An 18,321-nucleotide genomic window follows, 5' to 3' on the forward strand; every position below is an offset into this window, starting at 1 on the left:
AAAAAAAAAAAAAAAAGAGTCATGTACCACAATGTTCCTTGAAGCTCTACTTACAATAGCCAGGACATGGAAGCAACCTAAGTGTCCATTGATAGATGAGTGGATAAAGAAGTTGTGGCACATATATACAATGGAATATTACTCAGCCATAAAAAGAAATGAAATTGAGTTATTTGTAGTGAGGTGGATGGACCTAGGGACTGTCATACAGAGTGAAGTAAGTCAGAAAGAGAAGAAACAAATACTGTATGCTAACACATATATAAAAAAGTGATTCTGAAGAACCTAGGGACAGGACAGGAATAAAGACAGATGTAGAGAATGGACTTGACATGGGGAGGGGGAAGGGTAAGCTGGGATGAAGTGAGAGAGTGGCATGGACATATGTACACTACCAAATGTAAAATAGATAGATAGTGAGAAGCAGCTGCATAGCACAGGGAGATCAGCTCGGTTCTTTGTGTCTACCTAGAGGGGTGGGATAAGAAGTGTGGGAGGGAGACGCAAGAGGGAGGAGATATAGGGATATATGTATATGTATAGCTGATTCACTTTGTTATACAGCAGAAACTAACACACCATTGTAAAGCAATTATACTCTAATAAAGATGTTAAAAAAAAGACACATGCACCCCAATGTTCATAGCAGCACTATTTACAATAGCCAGGATATGGAAGCAACCTAAATGTCCATCAACAGAGGAATGGATAAATAATATGTGGTACATATACAGAATGGAATATTACTCAGCCATTAAAAGGAGCAAAATTGGGTCATTTGTAGAGATGTGGATGGACCTAGAGACTGTCATACAGAGTGAAGTAAGTCAGAAAGAGAAAACAAAAAACAAATATTGTATCTTAACGCGTATATGTGGAATCTAGAAAAATGGTAAAGATAACCTTATTTGCCAGGCAGAAATAGGGACCCAGAGGGTAAATGTATGGATAGCAAGGGGGAAAGGGATGGAGTGGGAAGAATTGGGATATTGGGATTGACACATATACACTATTGATACTATATATAAAATAGACAACTGAAGGGAACATACTGTATAGCACAGGGAACTGTACTTAATTCACTGTTGTGTCCTAAATGGGAGGGAAATCCAGAAAGGCGGGGATATATGTATATGTATGGCTGATTCATTTTGCTGTGCAGTAGAAATTAACACAACATTGTAAAGCAACTATACTCCAATAAAAATTAATTTAAAAAATAACGTTATTGTCAACAATACAAAAGAAAAAAGCACAGGTAACCTGAAATGGTAAATACTTCAATGATCATTCATATTTAAATTTGGACTCTGTTTTTATGCTTTGATTTGAACATGGATGTGTTTTATCAGCTATTTTACTTTATAGCAGGGTCTCATATTTGTTTTTAAATACCTGACTAACGGAGTAGCTCAGAGGTGGTTCTCTCTTTCCCAACCCAAGACTCTCTTTTAAAAAGGTAACTCTTTCAGGGGAATTCCTGTGCTGTCCAGTGTGTGACCTACTAGCACGTGGACTTGAGGATATGGGGAGGGGGAAGGGTAAGCTGTGTCAAAATGAGAGAGTGGCATGGGCATATATATACTACCAAACGTAAAATAGATAGCTAGTGGGAAGCAGCCGCATAGCACAGGGAGATCACCTAGGTGGTTTGTGACCACCTAGAGGGGTGGGAGAGGGAGGGTGGGAGGGAGACGCAAGAGGGAGGGGGTATGGGGATATATGTATACTTATAGCTGATTCACTTTCTTGTACAGCAGAAACTAACACACCATTGTAAAGCAATTATACTCCAATAAAGATGTTAAAAAAAATAAATAAAGACTCCACTCTTCCTATTCCTGGTCAGGGAACTAAGATCTCACAAGCCGTGTGGTGCAGGCAAAAAACCCTCCAAAATAATAACTCTTTTAGATCGATTTGAAACACAATTGCCCTTTCTTAAATCTTCCCTGAAGCAGTGACAGTGGTTAGGTGGGTATGTTTGAAAGGACTAACCTATTGGGGTAAAAACAACAGAAATATTGTATAATTAGAAAACCATAAAGATCAAAGCAAGTCATTTAAATGAATATTGCATGTGCTATCAAATTATCTATAAGTAGTCTTTTGACTGTAGAATTCAATCTGAAATATTAAAAATATAAAAAGTCTACTGGGAAAATGGCCATAACTATTAATAAACCTTTGAAAATATTTAGTAGTTTAAAACTCAGGATACAAATTAAGCCTTCTATGTGGAAAGCAAAACAAAAAGACTTATTTTTGGAAATGCCCAACTAAAAGACTGTTAGTGAAATTGATAAAGTGTGTTATAGTAAAAATATGCAAAGATATTTTTCACTTCTCTCCAATTTGTGATTCTTAAAGTAAGGCATCTATGCATGAATGTTTGTACCTTTATGGGTTGATTTGGAAGATTGTTTTCAAGTTGACCAAAAATGATTCTATCATTATTTAAGAGTAATGTTCCCACGATAGAATGTCAAAACTAAATCTATTAAATCAGTAGCATATGATGATGTAGCAGTAAGTTTTGACTCACAGATATATTATTTTGCACACAGGTAGCATTATGCACCTTTGGTGAATTATTAACTAAAATGTTTCATATACTTTTTCCTGTATTTTCTTTTTGGCAAGAAAACATTCACACATCAGGTATTTATTGAACACATGTCAGACACTGTGCCAGCTGCTTTAAGAACATTATATTAATCCTGAAAACAAAATGGGGGTTATCATGATAATATGTTTTGTTGTTGCACAGTGAGGTAAATGTGGGTGTTTGGAAGCTGGATCTGACGTTTCCAGGTAACCTCAGGATTCCCTTGGAACAAATGTTCCTAAGGAACTGTTCGGCATTTGGTCTAGTTCTGTTGACCAAACAGGGAAAGGGAACTGTGGATTTGAGTAGATGGACACAATATGCTAGGAGAATAGATGAATTCTAAACAAGACATGGTGGGGGGATACCAGTAAGATCTGAGGTAGCCAAAGTAAGGAGATCTCAGTATTCAGTGAGTAGTCTGGGGCACTGATGATATATCCAACAGTCTGCTTGATTTCCTGCAGTGGCTAGACTTTGGTAAATGTGGACTAAGGGATTATTTTCCCAGGCATAAGGGGTATGTATGGATATTAAGAGAGACATTATAACAACATAACTCTAGTGAAAGAACTATCCCAAGAAAAGTCAGCCATTTTAATATAAAGGGGAGTAAGGGTGGCTCATTGGCCTTGGTTATTGAAAGAATCCCAAGCTGAACAGATTAATCAGATGGCCAAGAATTGGGGCCAGAGGCTTATTCCCAGCAGAGTTAAAGCAAGATCTATGGTTTTCATAGAATTACCACCAACAGAGGATACCCACTGTATGTAGTAGGGCACAGAGCATTAAGAAACCTGTAGTCACAAAGAAGAGTCCCAAAAGTTCAGTTCTCCAGTCCTTCAAAATTAGGGGACCAAAGGGCCAGGGTCACTTTTTCTGAATTTTCATTCTAGGTGTAAACCCATTCATGAAAATTTTCACTCTTTGAAAATGTGTCTAATATAAGAAGGAGTATAAGGAGAGTGGTAGGTTGATGCATCACCAGATATTACATAATGAAGGAGATATCACAACTCTATGGTGACCACAATTAGAACAAGGGTAATGAGAGAAATTTCATTGCTGGGGATCATGGAGAGTACTGGCCTGGTCCAGAGTCTTGGAAGAGCCATCTATATCAGGTGTCATCTGTTTCACTTCTGGGTCAATTTCAGCTTTAGGTCTCCAACTGTTTCAGAGGCCCACTCAGGTGGAAACACCTTTTTAAAATGTGAAAAATGAATCCAAGAATCAGTGCTTTTAAGTTTAGCAGCACAGGGGTTGGTTAAAAGTATTATGATAGGGTCCCTTCCATCTGGGCTGTAAGGAGTCCTTTAAAAGATGTCTTTTCCAATAAACATAGTCCCCTGGTTGTAAATTGTGGTGATCTATACCTTTGTCCCCTGGGAGCACAGTGTGAAAAGATTTTTCAAACAGGTGCTCATTTTTCTTTAGAGCTGTAATGAGACTTTAACAATAATGTAAAAGGTCTCCCTTGACTAGAAGTGGTTCATACAGTACTGAGTCATGAATCATGGGCCTTCCAGTGATTATTTCAAATGGTGACAGTTTCTGTTTTCCAAAGGGTATAGATCTTCAGTTTAATAGAACTATGGGTAGCAATTTAAGCCAACGAAGGCTGAAGGCCTTAGAGAGTTTTGCCAATTGAGTTTTTATTATGCCATTGGTCTTTCTACTAGACCAGAAGATTGAAGATGATAGGCACAGTGGAAATGTAATACAGGCCAGATCACAAACAGCATTTAGAATTTGTCCAGTGAAGTGGGTACCTTTATCTTTATGTAATTCCAAGGGCATTCCCCAAGTAGGAATAGTCCTTTCCAACAGTATTTTGTCTACTGCAAGGGCAGTTGCTCGTTTGTAAGGAAATGCTTCTAACCAATGGGAATACATGCAGACCATCACCAGAACATATCTGTATCCTTGAGAGTCAGGCAGCTGGATAGAATCCAGTTGCCAGACAGCAAAGGAACAAGGAGGCAAAGGAAAGTGGCCTTGAGAAGTATGAGTAGGTTTTACTTAGGACAGATCTGACACCTCTGACATATTTTGGTTGCTACTGTGGGAAAAGGTTTCAAAAAATATTGTTTTCCCCAGGCTTTCATTTTATCAGTTCCCCAATGAGTCATTTCATATGTTAATCTTAACATGGTTTCTTGAGTGACTTCAGAAAGAGCAGGGCAACCATTTGGCCCATACCAAAGCCCAGTATGTTGATCAAATGTGCATCCTTCAGAAACCCACCTCTGTTCCTTAGCTGTAGCATGCAATTGCCCATCTCTGATAATACCCTTTCAATCTTGGTGTCCTTCTAAGTAGTAGGTAACACGGTGTAAATAGCATGACCAACAGGAGGAGGTTCCTTTATGGAGCCTGAATCTTGTAATGCTGCCACCTTAGTGGCTCTATCTGCTCATTAGTCCCCTTTCCTTCCTCAGTGTTGTCTTTGGGACATGCTAGGACCATTATTATTGTCAGTTGTTGTGAGCAAGATTGCATCCTGTAAGGCCTTAATAAAGGGGCCACTTTAAATTTCATTCCCCCCTGAGGTCAGGAGACCTCTGTGTTTCCAAAGCATTCCAAAGTCATGAGCTACTCCAAAAGCATACCTGCTATCTGTGTAAATGTTAGCGTGTTTGCCAGAGCCCAGAGTGCAGGCATGAGTGAGTGCTTATAGTTCAGGTTGTTGGGCTGAAGAAGTAAATGGCCAAGCATTGGATTCTATTAAAGTGAAGGGAATAGTGATAGCATACCCAGTTTTCAGATGCCCATCATCATTTCGTAAGTAGGGGTCATTGGAAAACTAAGAAGCATCGGAATTGTCTAAAGGTGTTTCTTGTAAATCTGGATGTGGACTAGTCAAAAGATCAGTTGTGGTTATGCAGTCATGTGGGGTCTCATCTGTTGGTGATGGTAAGAGAATAGCAGTATTTAGGGAGTTACAGTGAGACAAAGTGACATTTGGAGAGGAAAGCAATAAGATTTCATAAGATGTAAGTCAGCTAGCAGATTGTGTTGTGTATAGTGTGAGTTCCGGAGTGCCTCAACAGAGTGAGAGACAAACACTTGTAAAGAAGACCCTATAACTCTCTGTTCTGTAGTCTGCAGAAGGGCAGCAGTGGCTGCTGTTGCTCAGAGGCAAGGCGGAAGTCCTTGAGTTAAAGGTTCCAACTGTTGGCTATAATAGCCGATAGGCATGCTTTTGTCTCCGTGTAGCTGAACGAGCACTCCAAGGGTATTTCTTCATAGTAGAAAGGGAAGAGAATAACTTCATAGTAGAAAGGGAAGAGAATAATTAGGATTTCCTAAAGCAGGGGCTGTGGCCAACTGAGTTTTTAAAGTTTTAAAAGCTGACTCAGCCTCATGATTCTAAACAAGAGGATTGTGTCTCTTGTCCTTTAAAAGGGAATAAAATGTTTTTGCATAAAAGGAGAAATTGGGAACCCAACTCCTACAATAGCCTGCTAGCCCAGAAAAGCCTCTCAACTGGCATTTGGTGACAGGAAGGGGAAACTGCGATATGCCTTGAATGTGTGTAGTATCCAGCATTAGCCCTTGAGGGGTAAACAAATGACTCAAGCATCCTACCTTGGTTTTGTTGACTTAAAGAAAAACACACAACATAAGAGTTGTGAGTTGAAGTTTTATTCAGGGACCTTAATGAACACCTTTTTATATGCCCAGGAGACAGCCTCTCCATAGCTCTGAGGGAACTGCTCCACGGAGGTAGGGGAGAAGCCAGTATATATATGATTTTTTAGCTGGAGAATACATGCAGGCAAGCATAATGTATCTTCCTAAAAGAATACTGCTAGTCACGAAGAACAGATATGTCAAGTTATGATTTCAGTGCTTTTCTATGTATGGGAAGATGCAAGAATCTGGGTTCATTAAAATTCTTCCTGAGATATATATCTAACTATTTAAGGGGTCTGCTTGTCCAAAGCACAGAGCATCCTGTTATTGTCTTAACTTCCTCTCAGACCGTGCTGTTGGTCAGTGACTGCAGTGGGTTGTGATTTAATCCTTGTAGAACTGGGTGGTGAGCAGAAACACTCTTTGCTCTTCTTTGTTTATATCTTGAACAAATTGTAACTTAGCCCTTGAGACCTTATGTTCTTTATGTGCTAGCTGAGTGAGGAGCTGTAGGCTATCCTTGAGGCTTGCTTTCTCAATGGGGGGAGCATAACAAAAGGTCATCACCATATTGGAGTAAAGTGGAGCCTTGGGAAAAATATAAATTGGCCAAGTCTTGTCTCACATATGTGAAAACTAAGCTTAGGGCTTTCTGTGTAGCTCTGAGGCATAACCGTCCAAGTAAACTGATGTCCTTCCCACATAAAGGCAAACAGGTACTGACTATCTGGGTGAAAAGGAATGCTGAAGAAAGCACTACATAAATCACTGACTGTAAAGAACTGTGTGTTTAGAGGGATTAACTTGAGAATGGTATGAGGGTTGGGGACCACCTGGTGACACGGTATGACTGTATTGTTTATAGCTTGAAGATCTTGAACAAAATGCCAACCTTGACCATGAGGCTTGCATACGGGAAGAATTGGTGTGTTGCAGGTACTGGGGCATGGACTCATTAGGCCCTTCTGGAGGTGTGCCTCTACAGTGAGATAAATTCCTTCCAGGACCTCAAGCCTGAGAGGGTATCATCTGAGGTGAGGCAAAGGTTTATTAGGGTCTACCTGGATCTTAATTGGTGGTGCTGAATGAATGCATCCTATGTTATTTAAAGAGGTGGACCATAGATAGGAAGAATAGAATTTAGCAAATCCTTGTGATTGGGAGTTGACAAGACAGGAGCAAGGAGGGGATCTCAATATTAGGACTAGAGTTAGAAGTAGATCTTGAGGAGTCAAGGATTTGTAAGTGTATTTCCCCTTTGGGGGAAGAGGAAATATTAGGTTGTAATTTTTCCAGGAGGTCTCAGCCCAAAAGGTGTACATGAGCAGAAGGAGCAAGAAGGAACTGGTAAGTTGCCTAAAGAGAGCTTATCTTGAAAGACAAGGGGGCCACCATTTTTACTTTTTCTGTATGCTGAAGAAGGGGGGCCTTGAGGCTGGTGGGGTTCAAGACAGACAAAGTTGCTCCTGTGTCCATAAGAACAGTAATAGCCGTGGCTCCTATAAAAAACTCCAGTTCTCCCAATGGGAGTACTGGGAAGACCCCGACACTTTCCTCAGAGCATCCCTCTTCATGAGTGTAAAAAAAGGAGGCATTTCTCAAATATCTCAGAAAGTTCATGAAAAAAGTCAGAGCAAGGGGTCTCGGGCTGCTAATAGGACCTTCTTTTTAACTTTAGGCAATTCTTCCAGTGGCCAGTCTACTTACAATAGTGGTGGGCACTTGGCTCCTGGAAGGGGCCCTTATGGGAACTCTGGTCTTTTCATTGAGGTGGCCACTGAGCAGCAGCAGCCAGTTGATGCAGTTGCAAATTCATGATTTTAGTGGTCTTACAATTTTTTGTACATTTGATTGTTAGATAGCTGATTAGCCAAATTGACTAGATCAGGAGAGACCACTATTTCCCAATTTGATTGTACCTATTTCATCAGTTCCTCATCTAGTCCTCATCAAAGACTGAATTAAAGAGGGTTGAATATTGTTTACCCCAGCATGTAGTCTGGAGTTTTCCCAGAATACTAATTTTAGGTATGAATGATAATCATGGACAGTTTTATCAGGTCTTTGTGTAGTAGACTGAATTTTCCCCAGTCAGTGGGGCGCGGAAAAGCCTAAGGAATTGCCTCATGAAGGGCTTGAGCCACCTGAGAAGCTGGTGCCATCACACTGATGTCCTTTCTGTGGATATCATCTAAAGGGTGAAGCCAGCTGGCAGTAGTTTGCAGTGTCTGGCTTGATTTTCTCCAACTAAGATTCCTTTTAGTTGATACAAGTCAGAGAAGCTTGGATCATAGGTTTATATCACAAGGTTAAATTCTTATGCAAAGCGGAGAAGGTCCTCAGTGTCCTTGGGAAATTCCTTGGCTATGACCCGTAATTCTGCAGGGGATGAAGGCCTGTAGTCTACCAGATGGCAAACGCCATCAGTGTTGAAAGTAGTGACAAAGGGAAAGGTTTTTATTGGAGGGCTAGGAGGTGGGGGTAAAGATTTTGGAGGAGGAATAGGAGAAACAGAAAGATAGAATGGCAGCTCAGCAAGTTTAGGATACGTAAGAGCCAAAGGAGAAAGAGGGGAGGAAGAGGGCTCTTGAGCCTTTTCTGGAGTATTTAGATGAGAACATAGATCTTTATTTGCAGCAGTGAGTTTGGAAACAGTATCCTAAAGTGAAGCCGTTTTAGATTTGCAAACCTTTTGGGTTTCATGAGCTCACTGGGAGGCTTCAATGTACTAATTGAAATAGGCTTCCCATTCTATTTGTTTAGTTTTAAACCCTTTAGCTTCTAATTGTGCACATAAAAAGACCAATTTTGAAATTTCAGAAGTTCCCCATTGTAGCTAGATGTTATCTCTGGTATACCATTGCCATTTATCTAGCTAAGCACAAGAGGCAGCAAGGTACTTTTTGTACAGGTACCCAGCTGGAGTCCCAGATGGGCAAGAATCCTCCCCCAAAACAGTCTTAGACTCTGAACATCCCATTATAGTGCACTCACCAAAAGGGAGCAAGCCCTTAAGCAATTGACCAAACAAAAGACACCCACAATATGGGCCTGACTCTTAACCTAGGAGGGGGGTTTGAGGCTGAGAGGACTTATTACCCAGACCCAATGCCACTGGGGAGGCAACAGAGCACAAGGGGCTCATGCAAGTATCCTGCTCGAATCCACGGCAGCTTTGGAGATGGGAGGAAGACTGCTTTGGATCCCAATTCTGACAGCAAAAATGTCAACCAAAAGGACCATGAACTGTAAAGAGGCAGAAAGACAGTTTATTTGGGGTCTTAGAATTGCAATTCGGGGATCACAGATTCTGGAGGAACCCAGAATAGTATCCCACTGGAAGAAAATAACAGGTTTTTTAATAGGAAAAAGAGGGCAGTTAACATAGGCTTTCATAAGTTGTTTACCAAGAATTTGGATTGGAGGGTAAAATTGTTCTTTACATGCAATTGGGTTTTGAAATGTATCTCATTCACTACTAGGGAAAGGTTTGTTTTCTTTAGTCCAGAACAAATCCAGTTCTCAGCATTATTCTTTGCTTTTAGCAACACAGGAACTATTCAGCAGTTTTAACTTAGAGCGATCAGCAAAAGTCCAGCATGAACAGCAAACATGGAGGTCCTCAAGTCACATGTCATTCATTCCTGACAGTTCTTTTCACAACTCATACCAACTTTCCCAAAGTAACCTGGATGATATTTGTAAAAGTTGATCCTGTGTTGATGCATGCCACCAGCATTACCCTGGCCTCCCGGGTACTTCTCGTGTTTGCCAGTGCAGTCATGGCTATGGCTCACGTGGCCCTTAAGTGTTTGGGTCTTCCTTAGTCTGGATGGCATGTCGGCAGCCAAGATCTGTGATCAGTGATCTCTGATGTTACTGCTACAATTCACTGAAAGCTCAGATGATGGTTAGAAGTTTTTAGCAATAAACTATTTTTAAATTAAGGTATGTACATTGTTTTTTAAGACACAATGCTATTGCACACTTAATAGACTACAGTATAGTGTAAACATAACTTTTATATGCATTGGGAAACCAAAACATTTGTGTGACTTGCTTTATTGCAATAATCTCTTTATTGTGGTGGTCTGGAACTGAACCTGCAATATTTCTGAAGTATGCCTATATACAGACAAAGACCTTTGTTTTAGGCAGATGTGGACCCACCTCCAAATTTAGATCTGATTTGCTGTAGCTATTTAAATGAAGTGAAAATAATTGAAGAACTCTTGTTTCTAAATCTTTCAGCAGCTAACCTGTAAACATGAAGCTCATTTGAGAGAGAACATTTTATTTATATGTGAACTTCTTAAACATTTTTAACATTAGGTACATTAGGTACTATATAAATATAGAACTTTTGTCTACTGGGTGGAATTTGGGGATCCTGGAGACTACTTGAAAGTTTATAATACTATCAAATTTGTTGTGGATACTGGTGTCCTAGGTATGTCTTGTTAATGATTTACATCACCCATACTTCTCACTTACCTTGTTCCTTGTTATTCCTTGCTTGTTTATCTCTCTACTTCTTTCTTCAGTATATCTGGCAACACCAAGTCATGAGCTTCTTGAGTTTGACACTGAGAAACAGATGTATGCTTAATAGTGTTAGCATGGCCAGATTGCAGCCTTTTTACAAAACTCTGTGCACTTATGTGTTCATTTCCCACACCACCTCCAATTCTAAGGATCTGAAGGGAAAATATTTTTTCTCAGTTTAATTTTCCATGATGAGCTGCTTTTGTCATTAGCAGTAAGAAAATGGTAGTTTTGGGGTGACCTATATGGTTTTCTGAGATCAGGTGAGTACTTTGACTCAGTTTAGTATTTCTATTTGTCCAGAATCTTTTAAAGTGATCTATTTAATTATTTTCTGAAAGGATGAAAATAATTTAAAAGAATTCTTCACTAGGCTCTGATATAAGAGGGTGTTCACTTGGGTTTGAGTATTTGAGTAAATTTTTACTGTCTTTATAATTGTTGATACGTTTTTCAGAATCTTATGTAGGAAATTTTTTCTTCCCTATTTGGCACTTAACTGGGGGAAACAGCCTATCTGCTTGTTTTTTCAAATTATAAATTTTATTTTTGAAATAAAGGTTTATCATCCCAGAGAATTCTGAAAATGTTTTTGTTTTCGTGCAGGTAAAAATGACTTAATTTATAGTAAATATCACTGAATACTGAGGTCCTTTATAGGAATGAATATTCTTATGCTTCATGCTAAATTAATCATAAGATGGTATGAATTGGAAGTAACCAGTAACTGAGGTAACAGAGGAAAGCAGTATTACCTTTTTCTACAGGTAGTCCTGAGAGCGATTTTGTAGTAAAATTTCAATTATCAGTATTCTGTCTTAATACTGGTTTGTGGACTCTCTTGCTGAATGTGCCTTTTCCTATATGCTAGTGATGAATTCATTACCGTGTTTTTTTTCATCCCCCATAGTCTATATGTGCTTTTGAGTTAAGATGATAAATAGTGGTGCTGTTTATTGAAATCGGGAACCCTGGAGGAAAGCAGATTTATGTGTGTGGCAGGGGGAGATCACTAATTTGATTTTGTATTGGTTATTTTTGAGACATGTGAGATGAGGAAGTGGAAATGTCAAATAGGCAGTTCGTTATATGGATCAGGAGCTCAGAATAGTAGTGTCTGAGTAAATGTTAGTCATGTCAGTAAATTAGCTATCTGGGGAAAGAATGAGGAGCGAGATGAGAAGGTGAGCTAAGTCCATTTCCTGAGGATCTACAATGTTTCAAGGATACTGAAAAGAGCAAAGAAATTGGAATAAAAGAAAATTAAAGTATGGTATCACAAAAACGCAAATAGAAGACAGTGGTTGGTCAACTGTGACATGCTACAGCAAGGTCAAGTAAGATAAGGACATAATTGGTGATGAACCATCATTTATTTGGTTCTTGTTGAGATTTTAGAAGAAAGATGCTAGTCAAGCAAATAATGCAGGGTAAATTACTATTTAATAAGTTAATTTTAAAATTTACCTACAGTAAAATTCACTCTTTTTCATGTAAGGCTCTGAGCTTGGACAAATACGTAGAGTTGTGTAACCACCACCACAATCAAGGTATAGATTAGTCCCATCATTCCCCCCCCGCCACCCCCGTGATTCCCATTGGTGCCTACCCCTGGGCCTAACCTCTGACAACTGCTAATCCACTCTCCATGCCTTATAGTTTTACCTTTTCAAGAATGTCCTATAAATGGAATCATACAGTATGTAGCCTTTTGAGGCTGTTTTTTCCCATTTACTATATAATGTATTTGAGATTCACCCATGTTGTTGAATATACCAATAGATAATTCCTTTTCACTGCTGGATAGTGTTCCCCCTTCCTCTCTGCCCTTCCCCTGGAAACCAGTGATATGAATTCTTTCTTTTGGGTTTGGATTCTTTGTCAGCACAATGCATTTAAAATTTATCCATGTTGTTACAAGTATCAATAGTCTTTTCCTTTTTATTGAATAGTATTCTATTCTTTCTCCACGTTGAAGGACATCTGGAATGTTTCCAAAAAAGTTATGAACAAAGCTGCTATACACATTCATGTATAGAGATTTTTATGTTAATGTAAGTTTCCATTTATCTCAGGTAAATATTCTCCTACTGGTTTCTGACCTCCATGATTTCTCATAAGAAGTCTGCAGTTATTTAAGTTGATGTCTATGTAATATGTTTTTCTCTCATTACTTTCAAAACTTCTTCCTTTTTTCTTTTGATTTAGAGTAGTTTAATTCAGGTATGTCTTGAGGTGGCTTTCTTTAATTTTATACTTTTTGGGTTTCACTGAGCTTCTTAAAACTGTAAATTTATAGTTTTCACCAAATTTGGGAAATTCTCAGCCTTTTTAAAAAAATATAGCTTTATTGAAGCATAATTCACATACCACATAATTCACCCATTTAAAATGGACAACCTTGTGTATACTTAGTATACAGTATTCACAAATATGTACAACTATCACCACAGTCAATTTTAGAACTTCTTTGTCACATCAAATAGAAAGCTTTTACTATAGATTTAGCTATCACCCCCATCTCCCCATCCCCCAGCCCTAAGGAACTACTGATTTACCTTCTGTCTCTACAGACTTTCCTCTTAACATTTTATGTGAATTGAATTGCCATTATTTATTTAATTTTTTCTGTGATGTTAATGATATAGATTTTAGATCTTCTGATATTGTTCCACATGTCTCTAAGACTCTGTTCATTTGCTTTTAATAATTTTCACTGTCTTCTTCATATTGGTTATTTTCTATTGATCTGTCTTCATTTATTATTTCCTCTGCCATCTCCATTCTTTTATTGAGCCCATCCAGCATTTTAAAAATATTTCATACATTGTAATTTTTAGTTTTAAAGTTATTTACATTTGATTTTTTTATAATTTTTTTCTCTGTCTATAACTTTTAATCTTCCCATTCAAGTGTATTTATTTTCACCCAAAAGAGCATAGTTATAATAGCTGCTTAAAGTCCTTGTTAGCTATTTCAACATTGGAGTTGTCCTGGAATTGATACCTGCTGATTTTGATTGTTTCACCAGACAGTCTGTGTGGTTAGGTTCAGACTCCCAAGTTTTATGTCTCCCTTTTGGATGATGGTTCCAACTTTAAATATGTTTTCAGAGTGTTTGGGTCAGCACCCTGCATTTGCCACTTAGTGCCTGTGCTAAGTCAGTGGTTTATTCTGAGACTTGAGCAGTGATTGATATTGCAGTTCCATTTTCAAAGCCTTTCTTAGACTTCTTTGGTTCTATTCCACACATGTGCAGTTTGCTGTCGAGGCCAGGACTGTGTCTGTTCATACACAGGATTAGGGAATATCCTTTTCCCATTTGATCTCCTCCATGATTTCCTCTATGGATTCTCCAGTTGACATGGACCTTTTATTCTTATTCCTCTGACCAGAAATTTGAATTTCTTGCATAGTCTTAGCCTTTCATGCTGTTACATAGCTTTGCACTGTTGGGGCTGCCTGTTGGGGTGAAGTGAAGAAGAGAGTGAAAAAAACAACAACAGGGATTACCCCCCTTACTATTCTTATATGAGCCTCTTTTTCTGGTTTCTCTGACCAGAGAGAGAAGTTTTCTCATGAATGAGGCTTGCCTTGGAGCAGGGATGGCCGGCAAAAAAGGGGAAAAAAGTGGGAAAGAAAGAAAACATAGGGTTCTCATTATGCTCACCAGCTCAAAAGTGTGTCTTTTTCTGGTCCTCTGTTTAGAAAGTGGGATTTCTCTTGGAAATTTTGTTCATACAGGCATTCCATGACTCAGTCTCTCCTTGGTTCAAAATCAAGAGATAAAGGTGAAAAATAAACCCAAGAAACTCACCAGAGTACTAGTTACTATTCAAAGTTTGATTTCCCTTCCTAATCTGCTTGCTATTATTTAGTTTTCAGAGTCCTCAAGTAGTTGCTTTTTGTGTTTTGTCCAAAGATTTTAGTTAATAATCAGAGGAGAGATAGTCTTATTCCATTTTGGCTGTCGTCAGAAGCTCTATTTAATTTACTTTTTTCTTCTCTCTTTCTTTTTCAGTATTTTTAAAATTTTCTGTGGACTCATAAATAGACAGTGGTAAAATTTATTTTTTAGACCATCTTGCTGTTGCTTAATTTTCAAACATCTTAGATCAGTGGTTGGCAGACTTTTTCTGTAAAGGCCAAACAGTAAATATTTTAGGCTTTGCAGGCATAGGTTCTCTGTCAACTGTTCAACTCTGCTGTTGAAGTGAGAAAGCAGCCATAGATAACATGGAAACAAATGGATGTGTCTGTGTTCCAGTAAAATATTATTTATAAAAACAGTGGGCCAGATTTGGCCCATGGGCTACAGCTTGCAGACCCTTGATCTAAGTTCTCTACGCTTACTCCTTCCTGAAGTATTGCTTGAAGAGTATTATTATACTCTAAGCTTTGTATTTTGAAATAATTTTGTTTCCATGGCCATTTATATTTTTCTCCTATAGTTTATTATTTCTTCTGTAGAGTAACTCAAATTTTAATTGAACTGATCGAAAGGAAAGGAATTCACAACAGTGCAATTATATGAAACTCTTCCCATCCTAATTTGCCTTGAATATATCCTCACAATAAATTTCCTCTGTGGTATTTTTCCTGTCTCATATATATTTGGTTTGGGACAGTCCTAGTGAATGTATACAGGTCATATGTTCAGTATATGTTCATTCACCATAGCAAAGCTCTAAACAATATAAAATGAAATACACAGTTCTGAAATTCAAGGATTTTCAAAGACAATCTGGAAATCATATTAATAATGTTCCTTTTTTAAGTACCTTCTATGTGTCCTTCGTCCTTTTGTGTTTCAGTAAGTGTGGATCTTGTTAACTTGTGAAGGGCAGTGCCTAGGGTTATATTTTTCTTAGTTACTACTCTTGTTCTATTACTCTTGAACTTCAGTATTTGAACAATATTTTTCAGGTGAATGGTCTTAAAATGGTTGATGAGCCAATGGAAGAGGGAGAAGCAGATTCTTGCCAAGTAAGTACCCATGTTAACTTATTAAGCTACATTTTTAGACTATAAGGAAAGAGAATAATATGAAAGGAGAAAATCTTCTATCAATTAAAGAAATGTATTTAGGTAAGTTAATAAGCAAATCCAATTATTAATAAAACGGCAACAGTTCAAAATATAGGCCAGATTTTCTTGCCAGAAATTCTTATCCATAGTTTTTTTTTAACAACTTTATTGGGGCATAATTTGCATGCCATGAAATTTACCCATTTTAAGTGTAATGGATGAAATTTTTATTACCAGTATATGAGTAACTGGATTATTTAAATATAGAATCTGCTGAATTAAATAAGACTGTCTTCAACTTTAGGGTAGAAAGGAGATCTAATGAGAAAATATTTAACTGAAAGGATAAACTGAGGTCATTTAAAATCTATTTCCTGGCTTTCAAAAAGGATAGCATGTAAATTATTTCAGAAATTTCTAACTACTTTAAAAGACTGCTTAGCTATTAAGTCATTCTATGCAAGGCCTGTAATCCTAGTCTCTCGTTTTACAAGATCTAGTTATACAGAACAGAGTTCTTAAGATTTTAAGGAGGGTCTGACTAAAGTAGACCTCCCCATCGATGTTGTTATTTTGATTATCATTTCTATAGATATTTTCATAGAATTGTAGATTTTGTTTAAACCTGTAAGGAGCCTCAGAGATAGTATTCTATAATACTTTCATTGTATAGATAAGTCTACTGAGACCTGTAGAGGTTATTATGATTTATACTATGCCATAAAACTAACAAGTAGCAGAATCAAGGCTTAATGACCCAGTGTGCCTCATGTTAGGTCAGTTGTGTATTGTGTAGATGCAAAGAAGTGGAAAATAAGGCAAGCACTGTTCTTTTCTTATTTAGTTGTGGATAAAATCATCCTTCATGTCTTTATTTTTCCCCTGAAACCGGTTAAAATGAATTTTTCTCAGATAGGAACCAGCAGAGAGATTAAAATTGGGTTTGTCCAAGACTCTCCTTTGAAATGTCCTATGTAAAAATCAACTTTGTCTGCAGATACTGACGTTGTAACAATAATCTCAGTTCTGATTAACAAGATGTGAGGTAAAATGTTGTCATTTTAGCTTTTGTAATTTACATAATAACTTTTATGTTAATTTTGAATGTAATTAAATGTAAACTTCTATCAAAATCATCTAGAGCTTTATCTGCAGATCATATGCACTAAGGGATAGTAATATTTAAGTTGCTAGTTTATAAACAATAGAGTGTAAGGAAATACAAAGGCAATGGGGAAGTGTGCATTTCAGTATTAATAAATTAACAGGGAAATACCATGCCCAACAACACAGGAGGGAAAAAAATGTGTGTGTGTATGTATGTATGTGTACATGTGTAGCCAATGTAAACACACAGACATATACATAGGGTTATTGCTAAATATTTACCTTTCTAACTTTAATAAAAATAATCATGGTACAAATGAACTTATTTACAAAACAGAGTCACAGATGTAGAAAACAAACTTATGGTTACCAAAGGGGAAGGGGGGGAGGGATAAGTTGGGAGATTGTGATTGACATATACACACTACTATATATAAAATAGATAAACTAATAAGAACCTACTGTACAGCACAGGGAACTCTACTCAATACTCTGTAATGACCTATATGGGAAAATAATCTAAAAAGTAGTAGATGTATGTATAAGTATAACTGATTCACTTTGCTGTACAGCAGAAACTAACACAGCATTGTAAATCAACTATATTCCAATAAAAATTAATCTTAAAAAATGAACCAAGAAGTACAGTTTTAATGGAAAGACAGTAAAAATATAGTGCGTGATGTTAATGTGATTTACATTAGGCAGTCAACTTCAGTGGCTAGAAAGGGGAATCTAAAGTTTTGCAGAATAAGGAACCTAGAATCACTTTCAAGGATTTGATTTAATTTGTGGCCTGAATTGTTGGTCCTTAAAACATTATGTATTTCTGCTGTGTGAGAGTTCAGATATTCATTTTGTGTCAATTAAATGATCTGGATGATAAGAAACACTAACCATATAAATTTTATTTTATTTTTTAATTATTTTGCCTTGCCTTGCCTGGCTCCTGAGTCTAGCCCATAACTGATCACAGGGCCATGGGAATACTTGGTGCTGCGTGGATTGGATTTGACCAAAATCCTGGGTAGAGAACAGGGGAAAAGTGGGTTCCCAAAGGAAATTCTGGGAGCTGTTTTACCAGATGAGTCATGCTCCCTACTCTCTCTGAGGGAGGCAGGACAGAGAGAACACTGGATTGAGAGGAGGCCTGGGTTCCCATTCTGGTTCTGCTGCAGACTCACTGTGTGAACTTGAGCAAGTTACTTATTAACTTCTCTGGGCCTGGCTGTAAAATGAGGGGTTGAGGTGGGATGCTCTCTAAGGGACCTTCCAGCATCAACAAGCTTACCACTCGGGGGCCTTTCCCATCTGTTTAGTCCATCTGTTTTCTTGTGCCTCTAGATTCTAGTAGTAAGAATCTTTAGAAAACCCAGTGGGTTTGTTGTAGGGAA

General features: G+C 37.9%; 1 protein-coding gene across 4 annotated transcripts in view; it reads left to right on the forward strand.

Moving 5' to 3' along the window:
- Positions 1-18,321, forward strand: part of RPS6KA6 (ribosomal protein S6 kinase A6) — a 174,396-nt gene that overhangs the window by 15,867 nt on the left and 140,208 nt on the right. For all 4 annotated transcript variants that reach the window (XM_007455924.1, XM_007455925.1, XM_007455927.1 and 1 more), the window contains one exon: positions 15,719-15,778. In XM_007455924.1, the coding sequence (XP_007455986.1) occupies positions 15,719-15,778 (60 nt within the window). The remainder of the gene's footprint in view (positions 1-15,718; positions 15,779-18,321) is intronic.

The sequence above is a fragment of the Lipotes vexillifer genome, unplaced genomic scaffold, assembly GCF_000442215.2.
Source record: "Lipotes vexillifer unplaced genomic scaffold, Lipotes_vexillifer_v1.1 scaffold286, whole genome shotgun sequence".
NCBI lineage: Eukaryota > Metazoa > Chordata > Mammalia > Artiodactyla > Lipotidae > Lipotes > Lipotes vexillifer.